Source organism: Drosophila kikkawai, chromosome X, assembly GCF_030179895.1.
Source record: "Drosophila kikkawai strain 14028-0561.14 chromosome X, DkikHiC1v2, whole genome shotgun sequence".
In the NCBI taxonomy this organism is placed as follows: Eukaryota; Metazoa; Arthropoda; class Insecta; order Diptera; family Drosophilidae; genus Drosophila; species Drosophila kikkawai.
Window position 1 is genome coordinate 32,184,093 of NC_091733.1, and position 17,870 is coordinate 32,201,962.

Sequence of the window (17,870 nt, forward strand, 5' to 3'; positions counted from 1 at the left end):
TCTGGTGCTGCCACTGCTGGCAAGACCTCCTTGTCTGAGCTGGATCCGAGTCGCCTTAGTTACTCTTCGGCAAACAAAAACCGAAACAGAGACGAGCCTGTGTATTGTAAACCATTTTGGTAGCCAGGAGATGGGTACATGAATGTCCAGAAATATGCAGCTTGGTTTTATGTTTTTTGTGAACATAATTTTAATTGTAAATTATTTGAAAAATTTAAAACTGTAATTATTAAGAAAAGAGAAATGCTGAAGCTGCCTAAGTTATGTCTATATAAAAATGTATAATGACATTTTATTCAGAACCCATAACCCTTCCAATTTATGAATGCATCAAGGGGGAAAAAAAGAGGAAAATCCAGTGGATTTCCATATTTCTCTCTCTCTCTCTCTCTCTGAGTTTATTCATAGGGATTTTCACGAAGGATTTAAATTCAATGCGATTTCTTTTATTTATTTTTTTCTTTCCTTATTTTTTTTGTTGCTTTTTTTTTGGCCACGGAAGTGTGAAATATCAATACGCAATGTCCCCACACACAATACACACACAGACACAGACACACATTCCAGTGGCGTGCATAAAGGGGACACTGAAAGGAGAGGGAGCGCCCCACAAAAGAGCAATAAACCAACAAGAAAACATCATAAAAAATTGAGTTTTCAATATTTATACGAATTAAATAATTCACGCCAAGACCAGGCTACCATTTCGATGCACAGAGAAGGATACATGTAGGCCCACAGTGCTGAGCAATAATTGTGTTTCATTTAAAACAAAATAATATAAATATAATAATTTAAATTTAAAAAATAAATATTTTAAATTAAATGACTTATGTTTATTATAATGTATTGATAATTTTGTTAATTTGTTAATTTATAGTTATAGTATACAATTGTTTACTTCCAATGTCCAAAATAAATTCATAAGATTTAATTTTTCTATAGGCTTCTAAAATACTTATTAAATTTATAAATATTTATAAAAATGTAATATTTTAACCAGGAACCTTAAATAATGATTACCAATGTTTTCTTTATGGATTTTTATATATTAAACCTATTTTTATTATTTATTAAAAATAAAAAAGCAAAATATTTATAATTTTTTAAGCGCAATTTTGGACGAACAAATAATCATCATGTTTTTAGTTTTTATTTTTTCTCTCAACATATTTATAAATAAGAAAAAAAAAAAAAATTATAATTACTATTAATAAAAAAAATATATTATAATCAATAGATAATCATTAAACATCGATTACGTGCTTTGATTAAATCTATAAATATTTATAAATATTAAAAATTTTAACCAAAAAATATAAACAAATATATATAACTAACCATCACTGGCTAGACAAGGCGGAAGAGCTCTCCGAAAAAAAAACAAACAAGAAGTTCCCACTGCAAAACCCTACTCCTTCTCGGGATTTTTCCCGCAGGATGGCGACTGTGGTTTATAGGAACGAAGGAAAGTGGCAGTGGAGTTGGGCATTTTATGAGTATTTGAGGTTTATTTTATGCCCCCACCCCACCCCACCCACCACACGCACACACACACATACACACAGCCCGGAATGCAAAACAACATAAATTTTGTGTCAGAAATCATAAATTTCAATAAAATAAAAGCAGCGAAGCGCCAAATAAATACGTGTGGGGATGAATGTTACGGTTTGGGAATTTTTTTTTAAAGGGGCATTACATGCCCACACATACCATTAGGAAAATAATAGTACTTAAAATGTATTTACATAAGGTAAAAGAACTCACAAATGAAAAGTAACAGAAATCAGAAACTATAAAAATATGCGAGGTAAAATAATACAAAAAATGTTTAATTAAATATTGAAAAAACATTTAAGCTTCATTTTAAAACATTTTTATGCTTTATTATATTTATTTGTATTATTTTCTAAGGAAAATTGTATTATAAAGATATAAAAAACTCATTTAAGCGACACATTTTCTCCAGAATCTTTTAATTTTCCCACAGAATATTTGTTTTCTTTATAAAATATCTTTTAAATCTATAAAAATGTTACATTTTTAAAATTTTGAAACCCTTTCCCTAGCATTTTGACCACTGCTGTAGGTATATGCTGGCTGCACGCTTCACTTGGCTAAGTAAAAGCAACAGCCAAGTGCAAAATATATATTTATGTATATATTTTCTTTAAAACGCGGCAGGGCGAGAGAAACAAAATAAAAGGATGGAGTAGTCCTTGGACTAGTGTGTGTGTGTGTGTGTGTGTGTGTGCTCTGCATAATTTAATGTACGACTAGGGAGGGGGAGGGGCAGGCCATGGCCCCGCCATAAAGTGGCCACCATGGCAGGCAAGGGCAGCCACAGGATGCTTTCTATCAAGGTAACGGCCGAAACTTGAGAAATATTTCATGAGGCCAACGCGGCAACACACACACTCTGGCTTCTATATATGTATACTTTTTTCTCACTTTGTTGTATTTTTTAATATTTTATTTTTCAACATTTTTCTTGCCTTTCCCTCGCTTTCCTTGCCATTTGCCAGCAATTTTATAAATTATCAATTTCACTCGCCGCGCCAGAAAGGCTAAAAAGCAAAGCAGCGGCAGGGAAATAAATAAATGCAATAAGTGAAGGCAAATGGAAAATTGTGAAATTGGGGAAAATTGGAAAACCGCAGAAATTGCAATCGAAAATCCCCGCCACAAGTTTTGCCATTAAATGTCAATCGAAACCGGGCGACCCCCGAGCGAAATGTGCAGTTAAATAAAAATCAAAGCGGTTTACGTTATCAGCCAGCGTTTTCCACCAAAAAGCGGAGGCGAAGAGAAGAAGTTGCGTTGACAGAATTTTCCTACGCTTCCCTGGCTTTCCCACAGCCCGGAGGGGGGTGGCGGTACTGCATCTGCATTTGGTTGGGGCTGGCCCAATGCGAAATTGGTTTATGCAACAGACTTTTATGGTGCAGATCAGGAGACGAGACGAGACGAGCGAGCGAGCGAGCGCCGAGCATTTGCCAAATGCCAAACTCAGAGTGACGGAGCCAGGGATTTTCTAAATGTGTCAGGTTTGGGATGTGCAGTGAGAGAAATTGGGGTAATTTGAGGGTCTATTTTAAAGGTATTTTTCGATGAGAATGTAAGACACTTTATTTAGTCCGAATAGTATTTTTAAAAATTTCCCAAGTGGGTTTGGGGTTCGTTAAAAAATATTAAAAAATGTATAACTAAATTTTAGAGATATATATTTTTATATTTTTAAAAAATATCGACAATCGAAAATAGAATTCACAAAAGAAATGTTACAGAAACCAGAAACTATGAATATTTACAAGGTAAATTAATAACAAAATTTTTAATTAAATTAGTTACATTATTAAAAAGTTTTTTAGATTCATTTTATATAATTTTGTTTTTTACAATCTTTTAAGAAAGCATTTAAATATTTTTAAATTTAAACTTGTATTGTGAATGATCAAAAATTCCATATAATCCCTAAAAAAATTCTTAATATAATATACTTTAATCAGAATATTATTTTTAAATTTTGCTAAGGTTATGGGGTTCTTTAAAAAATCTAAAAAAATTGTTTGGTGTTTTTATATATATGTTTTAAATTATCGACTTTTATCGAAAATAGAAGCTTTAATTTATATTTTGCTGCATATATATTTTGTAATAATTAATTTCAGCGTGTTTAATTTATTTCTGCCAGTGTAAAACGGCTTAGAGGACCGGGGACCTCACCGTGGCAGGGGGGCAATGCCAGCATCAATCGCAGTTGTGCAAATAAATTTGCCGTTCACGTACATGAAAGCCGCTTGCACAAGCATGCAATCATCCTCAAATATTGTCCCAATCCCAATTGCAGCCCGTCTCCTGGATGTCCTGGCTGCCTGGCAGCCTGGATGACGCTGCAATTGAGGACTCTCGGATTCGGATTCGGATTCCGATTTGGTTTTGGATAGGCGCAGGAGGCAGTCTCCGTTCGCCAGCCTCTACCTCTTACCTGCTCGATGGCCGCAAAATATATACCAATGATGACATTGCTCTGTGAGCTGAGTTTTATGGGATTTCAGATATTTATAGATTGCAAGTGGCATCGAAATGGATCCTCCTCCCCTCCCCCCTCATCTGTGCCCAGCGGAGCATAAAAAATTGCTGCACTCAGAGAGATGTTTGGGGCGGAGGAGGAGGCGGTGCACCCTAAACGATGGCAGGCAAAGTCAATTTAGTGAAAATGCGAGGCAGCAAGTGAAATGTCATAGCAGCAGCCAGCCAGTCCACCTACAACATATATATACATATATATTTCCACCCATTTTCCGAACCACTTTTCCACTTCCTCCGCACTCAGGCAGGAGCAGCAGGAGCAGCAGGAGCAGCAGCTGTCATTGTCAGTGGGCCACATGCTGTCTGCTTCGCAAGTTGCACTGTTTGTTGCCTTAAAGAAGGACTCTCTTTCTGTCTTTCCAAAAAAGAAAAAGCCCACTGAACACAAAAATTAAAGAGAATATTTATGGAAAATAGATTTGGAGAGCTAGTCTAGGTTTTATAAATATTATTAAAGAATCTCTTTGTTTAAATATTTATAATAAATTTAACAAATAAGCTGGTCTAGTTAATATATTTTTTATTAACAAATTTTAGGACTTTTCTAGATAAAGAGTAAATATTTTTGTAAAGCTCTAGACAGCTAGATCTTTTATAAAAAAAAGTATTACTGTAAATGTTATAAAATTATTTATTTCTTGTCTAGAGAAGCCCTTGAATTTAATAATAATAAATAACTAAACAGTTTCTCAAACATACACACTAGTTAATAATTAGAATAATATATTTCTTTTTTTTTCTAATTTGCAAAATAAAACCATTCAGTTGTATACTTTGAATATTTTCTAAAATATATTTCCCAATTTCAGAATAACTATATTTTGCATCTTGTAAATATTAAAATATTTACTTTACACCCTGACCTGGGAATTTTTTTCAAAATTAAAGTTTATTTAATAAACTGAAAGCAAACTTTACTGATATTTTCTTTACCATTCACAGATAAATTGTGTATTTCAGGTGCTGTTATTTTTGGCGAAAAAAAAGCCCGGGCAAGTCATTTCCCACTTGAATTCTGCAACTTTGACACATTTTTTTTTAACCTTTTCGTGAGCTGCCGCACAATAATCCCGAACTCATGTGTCATTGCAGGCAATCAGTGGGGGAAAAATACAAAAATGGAAGCGCTTTGCATTCTTTATAATTGCCATATCATGCTGCTGCTGCTGCTGCTGCTGCATTCGCTGCCTGCAGCCACGCCCACTGTGGCACTTTTCCAGTGTCTCCGTGCCCCAGTTTTCCGCTGGATTTCCCTATGTTCGCTACTCGCTCACCTATGCACAGGGACAGTGATGAAAATTCAATTTGAAATGCGCAAACAGCAAACAAACTGGCATCAGATCGCCACCCACTGCGACGTGACCTACGAGGGGGTGGTGGTGGGTGAGGTGAGGTGGGGTGCTTGGGAAAAGCGCGAAATGAAATTGTCTAAGCACGTTACGAAAATGGCACGAGTAGCAAGGGTAACCAATGTGATGTCGATGCGAATTATTTGGGATGAAAGTTTGAAAGTTCTAGGGACAACTAAAGGACTTGTATATCTTACTTTCTTTCACTTTTTATTATTATTATTTATTATTTTATTTATTTTTGCTCATCATCCTTTACAATTTCCCTTAAATACGATTTAAGGCATTAACACAATGTGAATGACATCTAAAATCCGCATGATATGTGGGCAGCTCCCTCCCATGGATAATATATCCATATCCATAACCGTCGCCACAATCCGCTTGATGAACTTTATTTAGTGGCTCCCTTTTTGGATTGGCAGAGCGAAGGACGAGTTACATTCGGGGGGAATACCCGGATTCAGCTGTCAATTGCAATTTATGCTGCCGCAACGGGGGGTTAATCGTGGTGGGTGGGTTAAGGGTCCCGGTCCCAGTCCCAGTCCCGGTTCAGGTCCTGGTCCTGGTCCAGTGCTGCAGTGGCAAATAAAAAGGTGTTGATGGACTGCGACATGGCTGCACAAATTGCACCGACACGAGTTTGGCATATGGCCAGAATCGAATAAAACAGGAACAGGAAACAGAAAACAGAAAACAGAACACGAAACTCTGAGTCGAAATTCCCTCTGGGGGCAGGGGGAGGGGCAGGGACAGGGCCAGGGGCGTGGCCACATTGCCACGTTGCAGTTGCAATTCCAATTGCCGTCGCAGTTGCAGCTAATTAAACGCGAAAATCGCGGGGGCGTGTGGTTGAAATTGTTGCCAATTTTACACAATAAAAATAACAAGTTATTGCATTTTTTTATGGACTTCACTGAAGTGGAAATGCATAACAAAATTATTAAAAAAAGTAAGGACAGCAGGTTAATATTTATATTTATATATATTTAATTTTAATGTTAATTATTTTTTACTCGAAACTAAAATTTTAGTTTAAGTATTATTTTTCTTATTTGAAATCATAATAAAATAAGCTTGGTAAGTACTAAATATTAGCTGGAAATTGTATGAATTGCTGATGGAAATAAAACTTGTACTTTAAGGATTTTTATTCTAATTTAAAATGCAAATTAAATAAGCCAAATATAAGCTTAAAAAGGTTAGCAGTCTCACAGCACTAAATATATTTTTTTTAAAAACTAAAGGATCTATTAACTTTCTTGATAAAACCTATATTACATTTTTTGTATAATTTCTTTCACTGCTGCTACCTCTACATGGGCGGAAACTGGGCATGGTGATGACCGGCTATTAGGCCAAATTGTCGTAGCCTGCGACGCGGTACCCCTATATCCAAAGCTAACCATTCGATTTCGGTTTCAATCGGAATTCAATTGAATATGCGGAGATCCCAGTATCCAAAAAAAGAGTTACTGTAGGTCCCACATGAATATGGTTTGCAGTCGCAGCTCCCAGCTCCCAGCTCCCACTCCCAGTCCCTCTGCCAGCTTCCGAGCCCATGTGGCCTGGCCTGGCCGCAGAGGAACTCGCATTAGAATGGAAAATAATTGCAGCTGGCGCCGTTTCAATTAGGAGAGCGCTGCATGAATTTTGCTAATGCAGCTGATTCCCTCGCGTAACGTAACCCCCACCCCACCCAGCCCGGGGAGTCGGTTTGAGTACAGTTTGAAGCCCAGTTTGAGTCCCGAAACCCAACCCAACTCCCTGATCTTTCCTAGGGGGTATGGCTGTGCCAGGAACCGCGCCCTTCCTCAACACGTCTGCACTCTTTAACCCAGTACATCCCTCTCAATTTGTTGCTAATTGTACAACCTCTGTGCACTGGGAGATTAATTGTGGCCTCAAGTGGGTGTAAAGTTTATGAAAAGTCAACTATAAATTCTATGTTTCATTGTTTAAAGACTTTTATTCAAATTTGTTATATTTTTGCTAGAATTTTAGTTATTTAAAGGTGGAACCTTCTCCCCTTTTTTTTCTCCAAGTGCACGCTTCTGGCCAGCTTCGAAATTGAGTGGCCACAGCGGAGACCGGACACTGGACACCGGAGAGAGAGGGACTTTCATTTCTCTTCCCTGAAACCATGTTTTCCGGCTGCCCAGCTCGTTTCCAACTGCACTCGAGGGATGCCAGGGAGGAGCTGCAGCTGACCAAAAACGACCAACTGATGCTTTGCTGGAGCGGCCCCCGGGGGATGACAAGAACTCTTGCTGAGTGACAGCCTAAAAATTCATCTTGAACTTGGATATACGCATAAGTATATGCTCCGCCATAAATCAAGGCCAGGTTCGGATCCTGTTACCTAATGGGTAAGTTCATTTCGGGGCCATTAGTGGGGCCATAAGTCATAGGGAATTGGCTGGGAATTGATAATTGATTTGGCCATTACAAGAGCTGGCACATCATCTTGAAGTTTTCTTGAAGCTGAAGTCTTTGCCTAAACTTTTCCCTTCATTTTTTTGCAGTGCATCTCTCCGCCCGGCAATCATGGCCGATTTGCTGACAACAAAATAAGGACCCGCGGCGAATGAGAAGCCAAAGGAAGTAAGTACTACAACATAGTCTGGTGGCTTCACTTTTCGCCTCGAACGCATTTTGCGGCGAATTCGAAAGCTGGAGAGGAGCAGGGAATAGCGAGGATAAGGGATGCAGGGAAGCTGGGATGGGGAGCTGCTAGGTTGCGAAATGCTCCCCTAGCGCTTGGGCTTGGCCACATTTCGGATTTAAGTTGAGGGAGATCCCGGCGATGTCAAAAGTTGGCAGCATTTACTTCATTGTGCTTAACACTTTCCGCTTTGCTAGACGCCCAGCCAGGATGCTAGGAGATGCCAGGATCTGCTGTGCCCCCTACCCCCTCACAGTTTAGGACTTCCTGCGGGTGTTGCAAAGTTGTGCGGCATGGCTGATGTATGCTCATATAACTTTGCCACTAACGAGACTCATGAGCTGCATAATAATGAGAGCCAAAGTCGAGGGCCAACAAGGCAACACAAGGCCTTTCTCCAACTCCAGGTCCTAGTACTCCTCCTGCCTCTACTTTCTGCTCCTCCCTGCTCCTCCCTGTTATCCCCGAAACTGCATTCATTTCGCATTTATCGACTCAATGTGCCCCGGCCATCAATCAGCGTTCAGGCTTTCGGCCGCACGATTAATCTGCCAACTGATTTCCCGTTGACGGAACAACAATGCCAGCTAATGCGGGCCAATTATTCATATTTCCCTCCACCATCCACCATCCACTACCTGCAGCCAGCAGCAGTCGCTGGATTTATGAACTTGTCGTCCTGTGCCCAATGATTCGCATTGATTAACATTTACATACGCATGTCTGGGCACAGCGTTTTAGTCTCTATTTTAGTTTCTGTTTCTGTTTCCAGCTGGGTCTGTGTCCCTGCTCTGACCTGCATACAAAGTGTCTTTGCACTGGCAGAAAATTACATCTATTTTTAATTTTAAAAATAATATTTTAGGCATTTTGGCTGAGCATATTGTTTCACTTTGCTTTTAGAGCAGGCTTGAATGTTAGCATTTTTTTAAAAGGTTTAAAGTTCAAATAATATTTTAGTCTAACATAGTTAAAAAAATAAATCAAAATTTTTTTTAAAATTTAATTATGCAAGCAATTTATGATTTTTACTACAAATAATAATAAAAAGAAAATACTAAATAATAAAAATATATATATATAAAATAATAATTATATTCATTTATATTTTTAAATTTATTATAATCATTCTGTCTGGAGAACTTTAAATTTATTATATTTCTTTAATTTTTATATTAATTATATTTATTATATTTTTTATATTTCTTATATTTTTTATATTTATCACATATTTTAACTATATTTATTATCCCCATTTATCTGCCGCAATACACCTTATCGGAAAATCTTGGCTAAACTTTCTCTATGTATAGTTATGCCTCCCGTAATCCCCCCCTGTTATTTTTATACTGTGCTCCCCGGCAAACTTTAATGTTGTTAATTGCAGTTTGTAAGTGCTAAATACTTGATTTATTTTTTCTGCGCACACATTTCCGATCTGAAGCCGAGCTGCTTGAGGCTATTTAGCTCTGCGGACTTCAAGTGGGCCAAAGGAGGGAGGATGAGGCTGCTGGCTGGCCTCCTCCGGCCATCGCCTTTTCAATTAGCCATGATGCAAAGCAGCAGCAGTAGCAGCAGCAGCAGCGGCATCCCCCTTCTTCTAACCGAAACGACCTCTTGAAGGGGCCTCGGCATCCGCCGCCACTAGCCCCTCCAGACCATTGCGTTACAAGTGCAAATTAGTCGAGAGTGCCAACAAATTTAACGAGCAAATTTACACTCAGCGAGCAGCAACAGAAGGCCAGCCAGGGGGAGAGGGGATTACCGGAAATACAAAAAGGGGAGGCTCGAGGGTGGAGGGTGGTCCTTGAGGCCGTGACCCGAGTGCATGTCCCTGGCTCGATCTTACAATTGCCAGCCAGAAATTCAGCTGAGCTGCCGCCGCACTGAGAGGCAGTTGCAAATTTGCCTGCCCTTTTTTTTTTTGTCTTTTCTTTATTTCGGGGTTTCCCCGATGTGTATATGTGTGTGTGAGTGTGTCTGAGTTTTAATTTAAGCAACACAGCACCGCAATTGCTCCCAAAAAAAATAACAAGTACAAAAAAAAAAGATTACGAAAAATGGGGCCAACTGTTGGCAGGACGAAAATTTCATGCCCTTGCAACTTTAATGCCAATTTTTGGAATTGCCCTGAAACAAAAGAAAGTTTTTGCTTATTTATGCTGCAAAAATTGAAAGTTTTAAGCAAAATAATTGAATAAAATATTAGGGAAACAAACTACTAAACTTAAATAGATGTATTTTTTATTTTTTTAAATGAAATTTTAGAGCTTCATTTTGGGAGATTCCAATTTGTAGCCTAATATTTAATAATAAAATATTAATATTATTATAATTTAATATTCCCTTTCCTTAACAAACCCCTCATCAAGTGCGTGGATACCCTTCTTCTGCCAGGGTAAGAAAAGAGGAAAAGTGAAAAGCCTTGAGGCACGAGGCGAGGTTTCCCCCCCACCCCCGGCACTCTTCGAATTTCCTCGGACGAGGACTTGCCCTCGCCTTTTCGCTTGTCTTATTACGCCTGGGCGTTGGCCACTTTATGGAGACGGTTGCTCCTTTTTCCCAGCACTTTTCCCAGTCCATCTGCCGGCCTGTAAGTATTTCCTTTGATTCCGGGGCCAGCGTGTGTTTGTCGTTGGAAGTTGATTCAAAAATTGGACAGTCAGGTGGTTGGAGGAGCCTGGCAACCTGACAGGTTCCAGGTTCCAGGTTCCAGCAGCGACCTCCGCCCTTGGGCCAATCCATCCCCGTTGCAGCTTCCCAGGACCGACCAGCCGGCCAGCCAGCAGCTGTGAACCCATGTCAACTTTAATTGAATTTGATAGAACGGATATTTAGCCAAGGCGGCTCAGCTCCATTTACACCATTAGCAAAGGAGAGCCTACGCCCGCCTACACTGGGGGAAAAGGGGTCTCCACTCTGTCTCGCCTCCCTCTTCCCCTTGTATCTGCAATTAAATTCGAAGAGAAAAGGCTCAGCAGCTGTCATGTGTTAGGCCTGAGTTCCTTAAACTGGGTCAAGCAAGCGGCCAAAGTACATATTTACTTGAGTTAGCAAGGCTTCAGCAAGGCTGATTTTGTAAATTAAGATTTTAAGTTTGAATTGTATTTTTTTTATTAATATTTAAATAGGGAAATTAATGGGAAAATATGTATTTTTCCCTGTTTGTCAATATTTTTCTTTACTTTATTCAATGTTAATTTTTTATGATTGCAAAATTTTTTAAAAATTATATAAAATTATAGGTATGAAACATAGGCCGGCTATATCCTTGCAGGGTATTTTATTTTCAGTCAGAAGCCTAAAACGCAGTGAAGGAGGCATTTGCCACCCTATAAATCATATATATTCTTGATCAGCATCAAAAGCTGAGTCGATTTAGGCATGTCTACAAGAAAATGAAAAAAAAATGTTTTTCTCTTCATTTTATGTTTAAATTTATTGTTTAAGGCGTTAAACAAAAATCGAAAAATTTTAAATTGGTTAAATTAATTAAATTTAATCTATATATGCAGATTTATTAACCTTGAAAATCCTAACTCAGAACAGCTTTCAGAATTGAATTTAATGCATTTTTGGCTTAGTTATTGAATTTTTAAGACCAAAAATGATCATATAAAATTATGAATAAATATTTAAAATTTAATACACCTTAAGGAGTACTATAATTTCAGTCCTAAGCCTAAAAATCAGTGAAGGACTCATTTCCGACCCTATAAATCATATATATTCTTGATCAGCATCAACAGCTGAGTCGATTTAGCCATGTTTGCCAGAAAATTAAAAATTTTAATTTTTTTTCTTAATTTTATGTTTAATTTTATTGTTTAAGGAGGTAAACAAAAATCGAAAATTTTTAAATTGGTTAAATTTTTAATCTATATATGCAGATTTATTAACCTTGAAAATACTAACTCAGAACAGCTTTCAGAATGAAATTTAATGCATTTTTGGCTAAGTTATTAATTTTAAAACTTTCATTTTTTCCCAAAAATGATAAGTTATATATATAACTGTTCCCAGTCTAAATTCAGCGTAAAAGTATGCTTTGTTTTGGCACTTTCGCTTGTTGCTAATTAAATCAGCCCAAAATATGCACCATTATATAGCCAGAAAGGTAATCGTCCATCTGCTGATTCTGCTCTCCGGGTACTTGGAACCCAGCAGTTAATTAATTTGTACTAAAAATGTACAAACTAAAACCTACATCATTAAAATTTAGAAAAAAAAATTGCAGAAAATGAAATGAAAAATAACCATAAACTTAGAATGCAAATTTATGTTATGTTATTTTTAGTTATGGATATTTTATGTTTTGCTTATCTAAAAAAATTATATAACATTTTATGTATATTTAAATTTAGCTACTTTAAGTAAATATTTTTTATATTACAAAATTGTGTTAATTTTAAGGGTTTTTGAAGGGGGGTTATTAAAGTTAAAAATATGCTAAAGCCTGGGCATCCTTGTATCCTGGGATATGTAGCCCAGTTGTGTTTGTTCGCTTCTATTTGTAACTTTTAAAACATTTATGCGATGGCTGTTTCTTCTTCTGCTCTCCCCCACAGTCACTCACATTAAAATACACAGCATATATAGTGACGTATCATTCACAACCCCCCCCCCAAAGATGTTCCTTTCCAGAGATGACATGCTCAGAAACGAGGGCAACTCCCAAATCTCTCCCAAAATAACCGCCTGAATATTACATGGGACAGGTACATAATCTTTTTCTGCAGCCTCAACTGTTTGTATTTGTGTCATAGCCGGAGAACAATGGTCATGCGTTTGGTGATTACAAAAAAACAGGTTTTAGCCAACGGCAAGAGAGCTTTCTTTTATTTTCTGCAACTCTAATTGAATGTCGAATTACGCGCGGCATGTTTTTATTATTATTATTTGGCTACCCTTTTTTTTATAATTTTTTTCTTGTTTTTCTTGTGACAAAGTGTGTCCAATTGCTGGCCTTGAGCGGCAATTTATTCGGGTTGGTTTGGAGCTACTTTTTGCTATAAATGGTTTGCAACTAAGGCATTTCTTATCACACGGCACTTGGCTTTCGGTTTGTTAACAACTCGAGGTTTAAAGTTTAAAAACTAAGCTACCAAAATGGCATTTAAGGTGAGTTTGTTTAGAAATTTATAAGGAATATATCAATAATACTTAGGGAACTTTGAAATAGTGAAATAAACATCATTTTTATTACAAAATGAATACATTTAACTTGAATATTTTAGTTAATGAAAATCTCTTACTATTTATCTGTAGTTCTTGGCTCTCCTGGCTCTAGTTGCCGCCGCCAGCGCTGGTGTCCTGCCCGCCGCTCAGGTGTACCATGCAGCTCCCGTTTCCGTTCCCGTGGCCGCTGCTGTGGTCAAAACGGTGGCCCATCCTGTCCTGGCCAAGGCCGATGAGGAGTACGACCCTCATCCGCAGTACAAGTTCGCCTACGATGTACAGGACTCGCTGTCCGGTGACTCCAAGAGCCAGGTGGAGGAGCGTGACGGCGATGTGGTCCGCGGCGAGTATTCCCTGATCGATGCCGATGGCTTCAAGCGTATTGTGCAGTACACCTCGGATCCGGTTAATGGTTTCAATGCCGTGGTCAACAGGGAGCGCCTGGTGGCCAAGGCCATTGTCAAGGCCGTTGCCCCGGTGGCCTATGCCGCCGCCCCCGTCTATCATCACTGATTTTGAGTGGTTTTCTGTTGTTCTTTTTTTGTTGACTTAGTTTTAATTAATAAATGTGTGTATTTTGACCTAACTTGTTAACTAAATTACTTTGAGATAAATCAAAATCTCTCTCTTTACCCTCGCTTTAGCGATGCTCTATGGCGGTGTCAATGGCTGCCTATATCCCCTGGATTTGGCCTGTCAGACGGGTGCCCAAGGAAAACAAGTGGCCTGGGTTTGGGCTTGACTTAGCTTGGCCTGACTTAGCCTGGCTTAGCCTGACTTGGCTTGGGGGCCAAGCCATTGGTGGCCCGGATAAACGGATTACTCACCGAGGTTCTTTGACAATTGAATTGAAACCCTTGGCGAGAGCTTAATACATACATATTTATATATGCATCTTAAATACTATATATATTCGGAGTGTGCTTCCCCTCCCGGCAAATATTTGCTGCACTCTCGCTCCGCGGAGTAAATCAAAGGCATTCCCTGCCATATGCACCGAGGAGGTCCTGCCAAGTCCTGGGCATGCTTTGCTTTTTATTCCAATGCCGTTTGCCTTTGTTATTAAATTGCCAGCCACATGCGCACACTGGGGAGTATTTATTAAGTCATAAGCTTGAGCCCACACATGGGAGGAGGAGCAGGGTCTGGGTCTGGGTGTGGGTCCTTGAGAGTCCCCAGACGCGCAGCCCTCACCTACAGCCACGCCCACACACCTTAAAAACAAACAAATATATAAAAAATCAAAGAAAATAAACCGAACCGAAGGCAAGGCAAAAGTTTTCTAGACAAGAAGAAAGTGCCGAGCAAGTCGGTGGAGTAAAGGCAACGAGTCCTATTAAAAGTCCTGTGAAAGTAATGAATCGATGGGAATTAAACCAACACACAGAATCAATCGGAAATCAATCAACATTTGGACTATATTAGTAATTTATATTTTTTGTTTATATTTATAAAATATGTTTAAGAATATTTATCTATAAGTTCTACCATTTTCATATTTTTCTTAGCTAAAAACTTGGCAAATAATATTTTATTTTTCATTTGGAAATTCTTAATAATTTTAAATTAAATCATTATAAATTATTTAATTAATTTAAATTATTTAAATAATTTCCTTATATTTATTAACTATTTTTAAGGATTATTTGTTTAAAATAAGTAAGTCTTAAAAATATTTATTTTTTATACCACATAAGTTCTATTATTTAAAAAATTTCCCTTAGCTAAAAACTTTTTTAACTTAAAAAAATATTAAATTAGTGTTACAATCAAGCCTAACAGCTATTTCAAATAATAATTAATAAAAAATCCATTTAAAAAATGCAGATAAAAATAAGAAACTATTTTTCTTCAAGCTTTTCAACTATTTTAAATATTAATTAATCAAAAAACACTTGAAAACACAAAAACAAAATAATAATAATAATAATAATAATAATAAGAAACTATTTTTCTTTAAATTCCAATTGGCAGTGTAATTTTTCCAGCACCTGCAATGCCGTGGAAAATAGTGAAAAACACCGATTTCCCACACTCCCTCCTGAAACTCTGAAGTATTTGCCAGTGGCTGGGGATGGGGTGTTGGGGTGTCGGGATGTTGGGGAGTTGGGGGTGGCAGGTGGCCCTCACTGTCGGCAATTGTACTGCGAAAAGTTTGCGAATCTTAACGATTTGCTTATTGTTCTTTCCCGTTATGCATTTACCGAGTACATATTTAAGCTGCTCCGTGTATGCCCCGAAAAAAGCATGCCCTCTGCATGAGCATGAGGCTTTAAAAAGGGTTAAAACTTTCAGTCCAAAAATATTTAAAATTAAATGTTTAAAAAGTTGAATAAGTTATAATTAATATAATTTCTGGGCAGAAAGTTTTTTTAAAAATTCTCTTTAATTTTTCTTTTTGTTGTTTAAATTTTATACAGAAATATTTCTGTGTTATATTTATTTATTTTGTGGATTGATGGGTATCCTTGAGGTCCTTGCCAGTTGTCATTTACTGTGCTGTTCAGCAGCTCCCGCTGCTCCTGTTGCTGCGGCAACTGGCTGGCACTGGCACTGGTGCTGGCGCTGGTCCTGGTCCTGGCGCCGTCGTCGAAATGAAATTCCCGTTTAATTGCTGCAACAGACTGGTGTACCCACACATGTTGCACATGCCACATGGCACATGCCACATGCCACGGGTTATGGAGCAAAGGAAGCCGAGCAAAATAAGCACGGCTATAACTAATTGAATTATGTGGCTGCAGCAGCCTTCCAGCTCCTCCAGGCAGCGGCTCCAACTTGAACGGTTCTCCGTTGGTTCCTCCCCCCAAGGTTTCCTCCCATATAAATTTCGCTTCCGGACCATTGACTATCAGGGAGGTTTATTTTATTTTCTTATTTTATTCTATTTGCTGAAAGCTCAATTTAAAATGGGGAAAAAGTGAAGTAAAATGCATAAAAGAGGGGGGGGGAGTCATAAAGTTCTGAGAACTGTGAGGTCTAGAAGCCTTACAATTTATGGAAAATAATATTTTAAATACAAACAAGAGAAGCAATTATTATTATTATTTTTTTATATTATATAATTTTTTCTTTTGCGGTTACGATGTTGGTTTTAATCTAAGAATTATATTTTTATTATATAAAATTAAGGAATTTAATATTTTATATTATGTATTATTTTCATTTTTCGGTTTCTGTATTGTTTTTTAGCTAAAAATAATATTTTAATAATATAAAATAAGGAATTTAATATATCAAAAACTCGATTTGTTGAGTCTTTTAACTTTTAGACACAATTAAAAATTTATATTAAATATATAAAATATTGAAAAAGCTGTATAAATTGTAAAAAATAAATTAATGCTATTTAGTATAATAGAAAATAAAATATGTGAATCCTTTTGTCAACTCCTTTTAATTTGTAGACACAATTGAGTACTGAATACTTAGTTGCTCCATCAGCAAGTTGTATTTTCTGACTGATTCCTTTCTTTCCTTTTTTATTTATTTATTTTTTTCGCCACTTACTGGCAAGAGTTCACCTCCGGTTGTGAAGTGTCCTTTCGTCCTGTTCGCGCTTTGACGCTCAACGGCCGCATAAAAGCGCCAAGTGAATCCAGTAGGGAGCACACACAGGGCCAGGACAATGGTTCAAAAGGCCGTTTGTATGGTGCCCCTCCAGGATGTGGGATATGCCGGGATATGGCTGTGTGTGTGTGTGTGTGAGTGTGTGCTAATGGCACTGAGGCCTGCACAGGGCACACGATGCACTGGTCCAAAAGGATGCAGCGGTCATTGGCCAAGCGCCTGGGAATAGCGGGCATAGCTTTCCACGCTCTCGCCGGAAACGGGAAATGAACGGCAACATCAAAGGACCCATCATGGCGGCACAGCAACTCTGTGTGTGTGAGTGTGTGTGTGTGTGCTCAAAGCCATCAGCATGAAAAAGCGACAGGATCCAGGGGAGGGGGAGAGCAAAATACGGCAGCCCAGGTTGGGCAATCCGCAAACCGCATTTTGAGCGAAATTGAAGCTTTCATTTTTGAAAAGCAAAGAAGCATTTCAAGCGGAAGGAGCTGCTAGCCATATATCTCTGGGCCAATCAACTTTCCGGGGGGAAATTTTCAAATACTTTTCACTGAAATCAACTCTTTTTCAAGAGAAACTAGACACTAGAATGTATTTATTACAAGGAGAGAGCTTGCTATATGACTAGGGAACCATAATGATAATAAAAAAATAATAATAAATAAAAATAAATACAATAATATTTCCTTCCTGAAGGCTTCCATCTTCCTCGCCAAGTTATATTCTCACAGACTGTGTGGGTGTGAAATATAATTACAATGTCGTTATTTAGGATCAGGACACTCACAGGCAAAAACATTCCCCCCCAAAAGACAGACAGACAGAGACAAAACCGAAATGACTTTATAATCTTATTAAATTTTAATCTCCCAATCAGCCAAGGACCCTCTTTGCACCCTTTGTCAGCGGCAGCAGGCAAGCCTCCGCAATTATCCTGCCACTGGCAAAGTTACAACCACAAAAAAAAAAAAGAAAAACAAGAAAAGCGAAATCCCCAAAAAGGGAAAGCCCCA

General features: G+C 37.9%; 1 protein-coding gene across 1 annotated transcript; it reads left to right on the forward strand.

The window, feature by feature from the left end:
• Positions 1–13,139: 13,139 nt before the first annotated feature.
• Positions 13,140–13,800, forward strand: Cpr5C (Cuticular protein 5C). The gene is made up of 2 exons (XM_017161498.2): positions 13,140–13,230; positions 13,378–13,800. The coding sequence occupies exons 1-2, from the start codon at positions 13,219–13,221 to the stop codon at positions 13,798–13,800; spliced, it is 435 nt and encodes a 144-aa protein (XP_017016987.1). The 5' UTR covers positions 13,140–13,218.
• Positions 13,801–17,870: the final 4,070 nt, after the last annotated feature.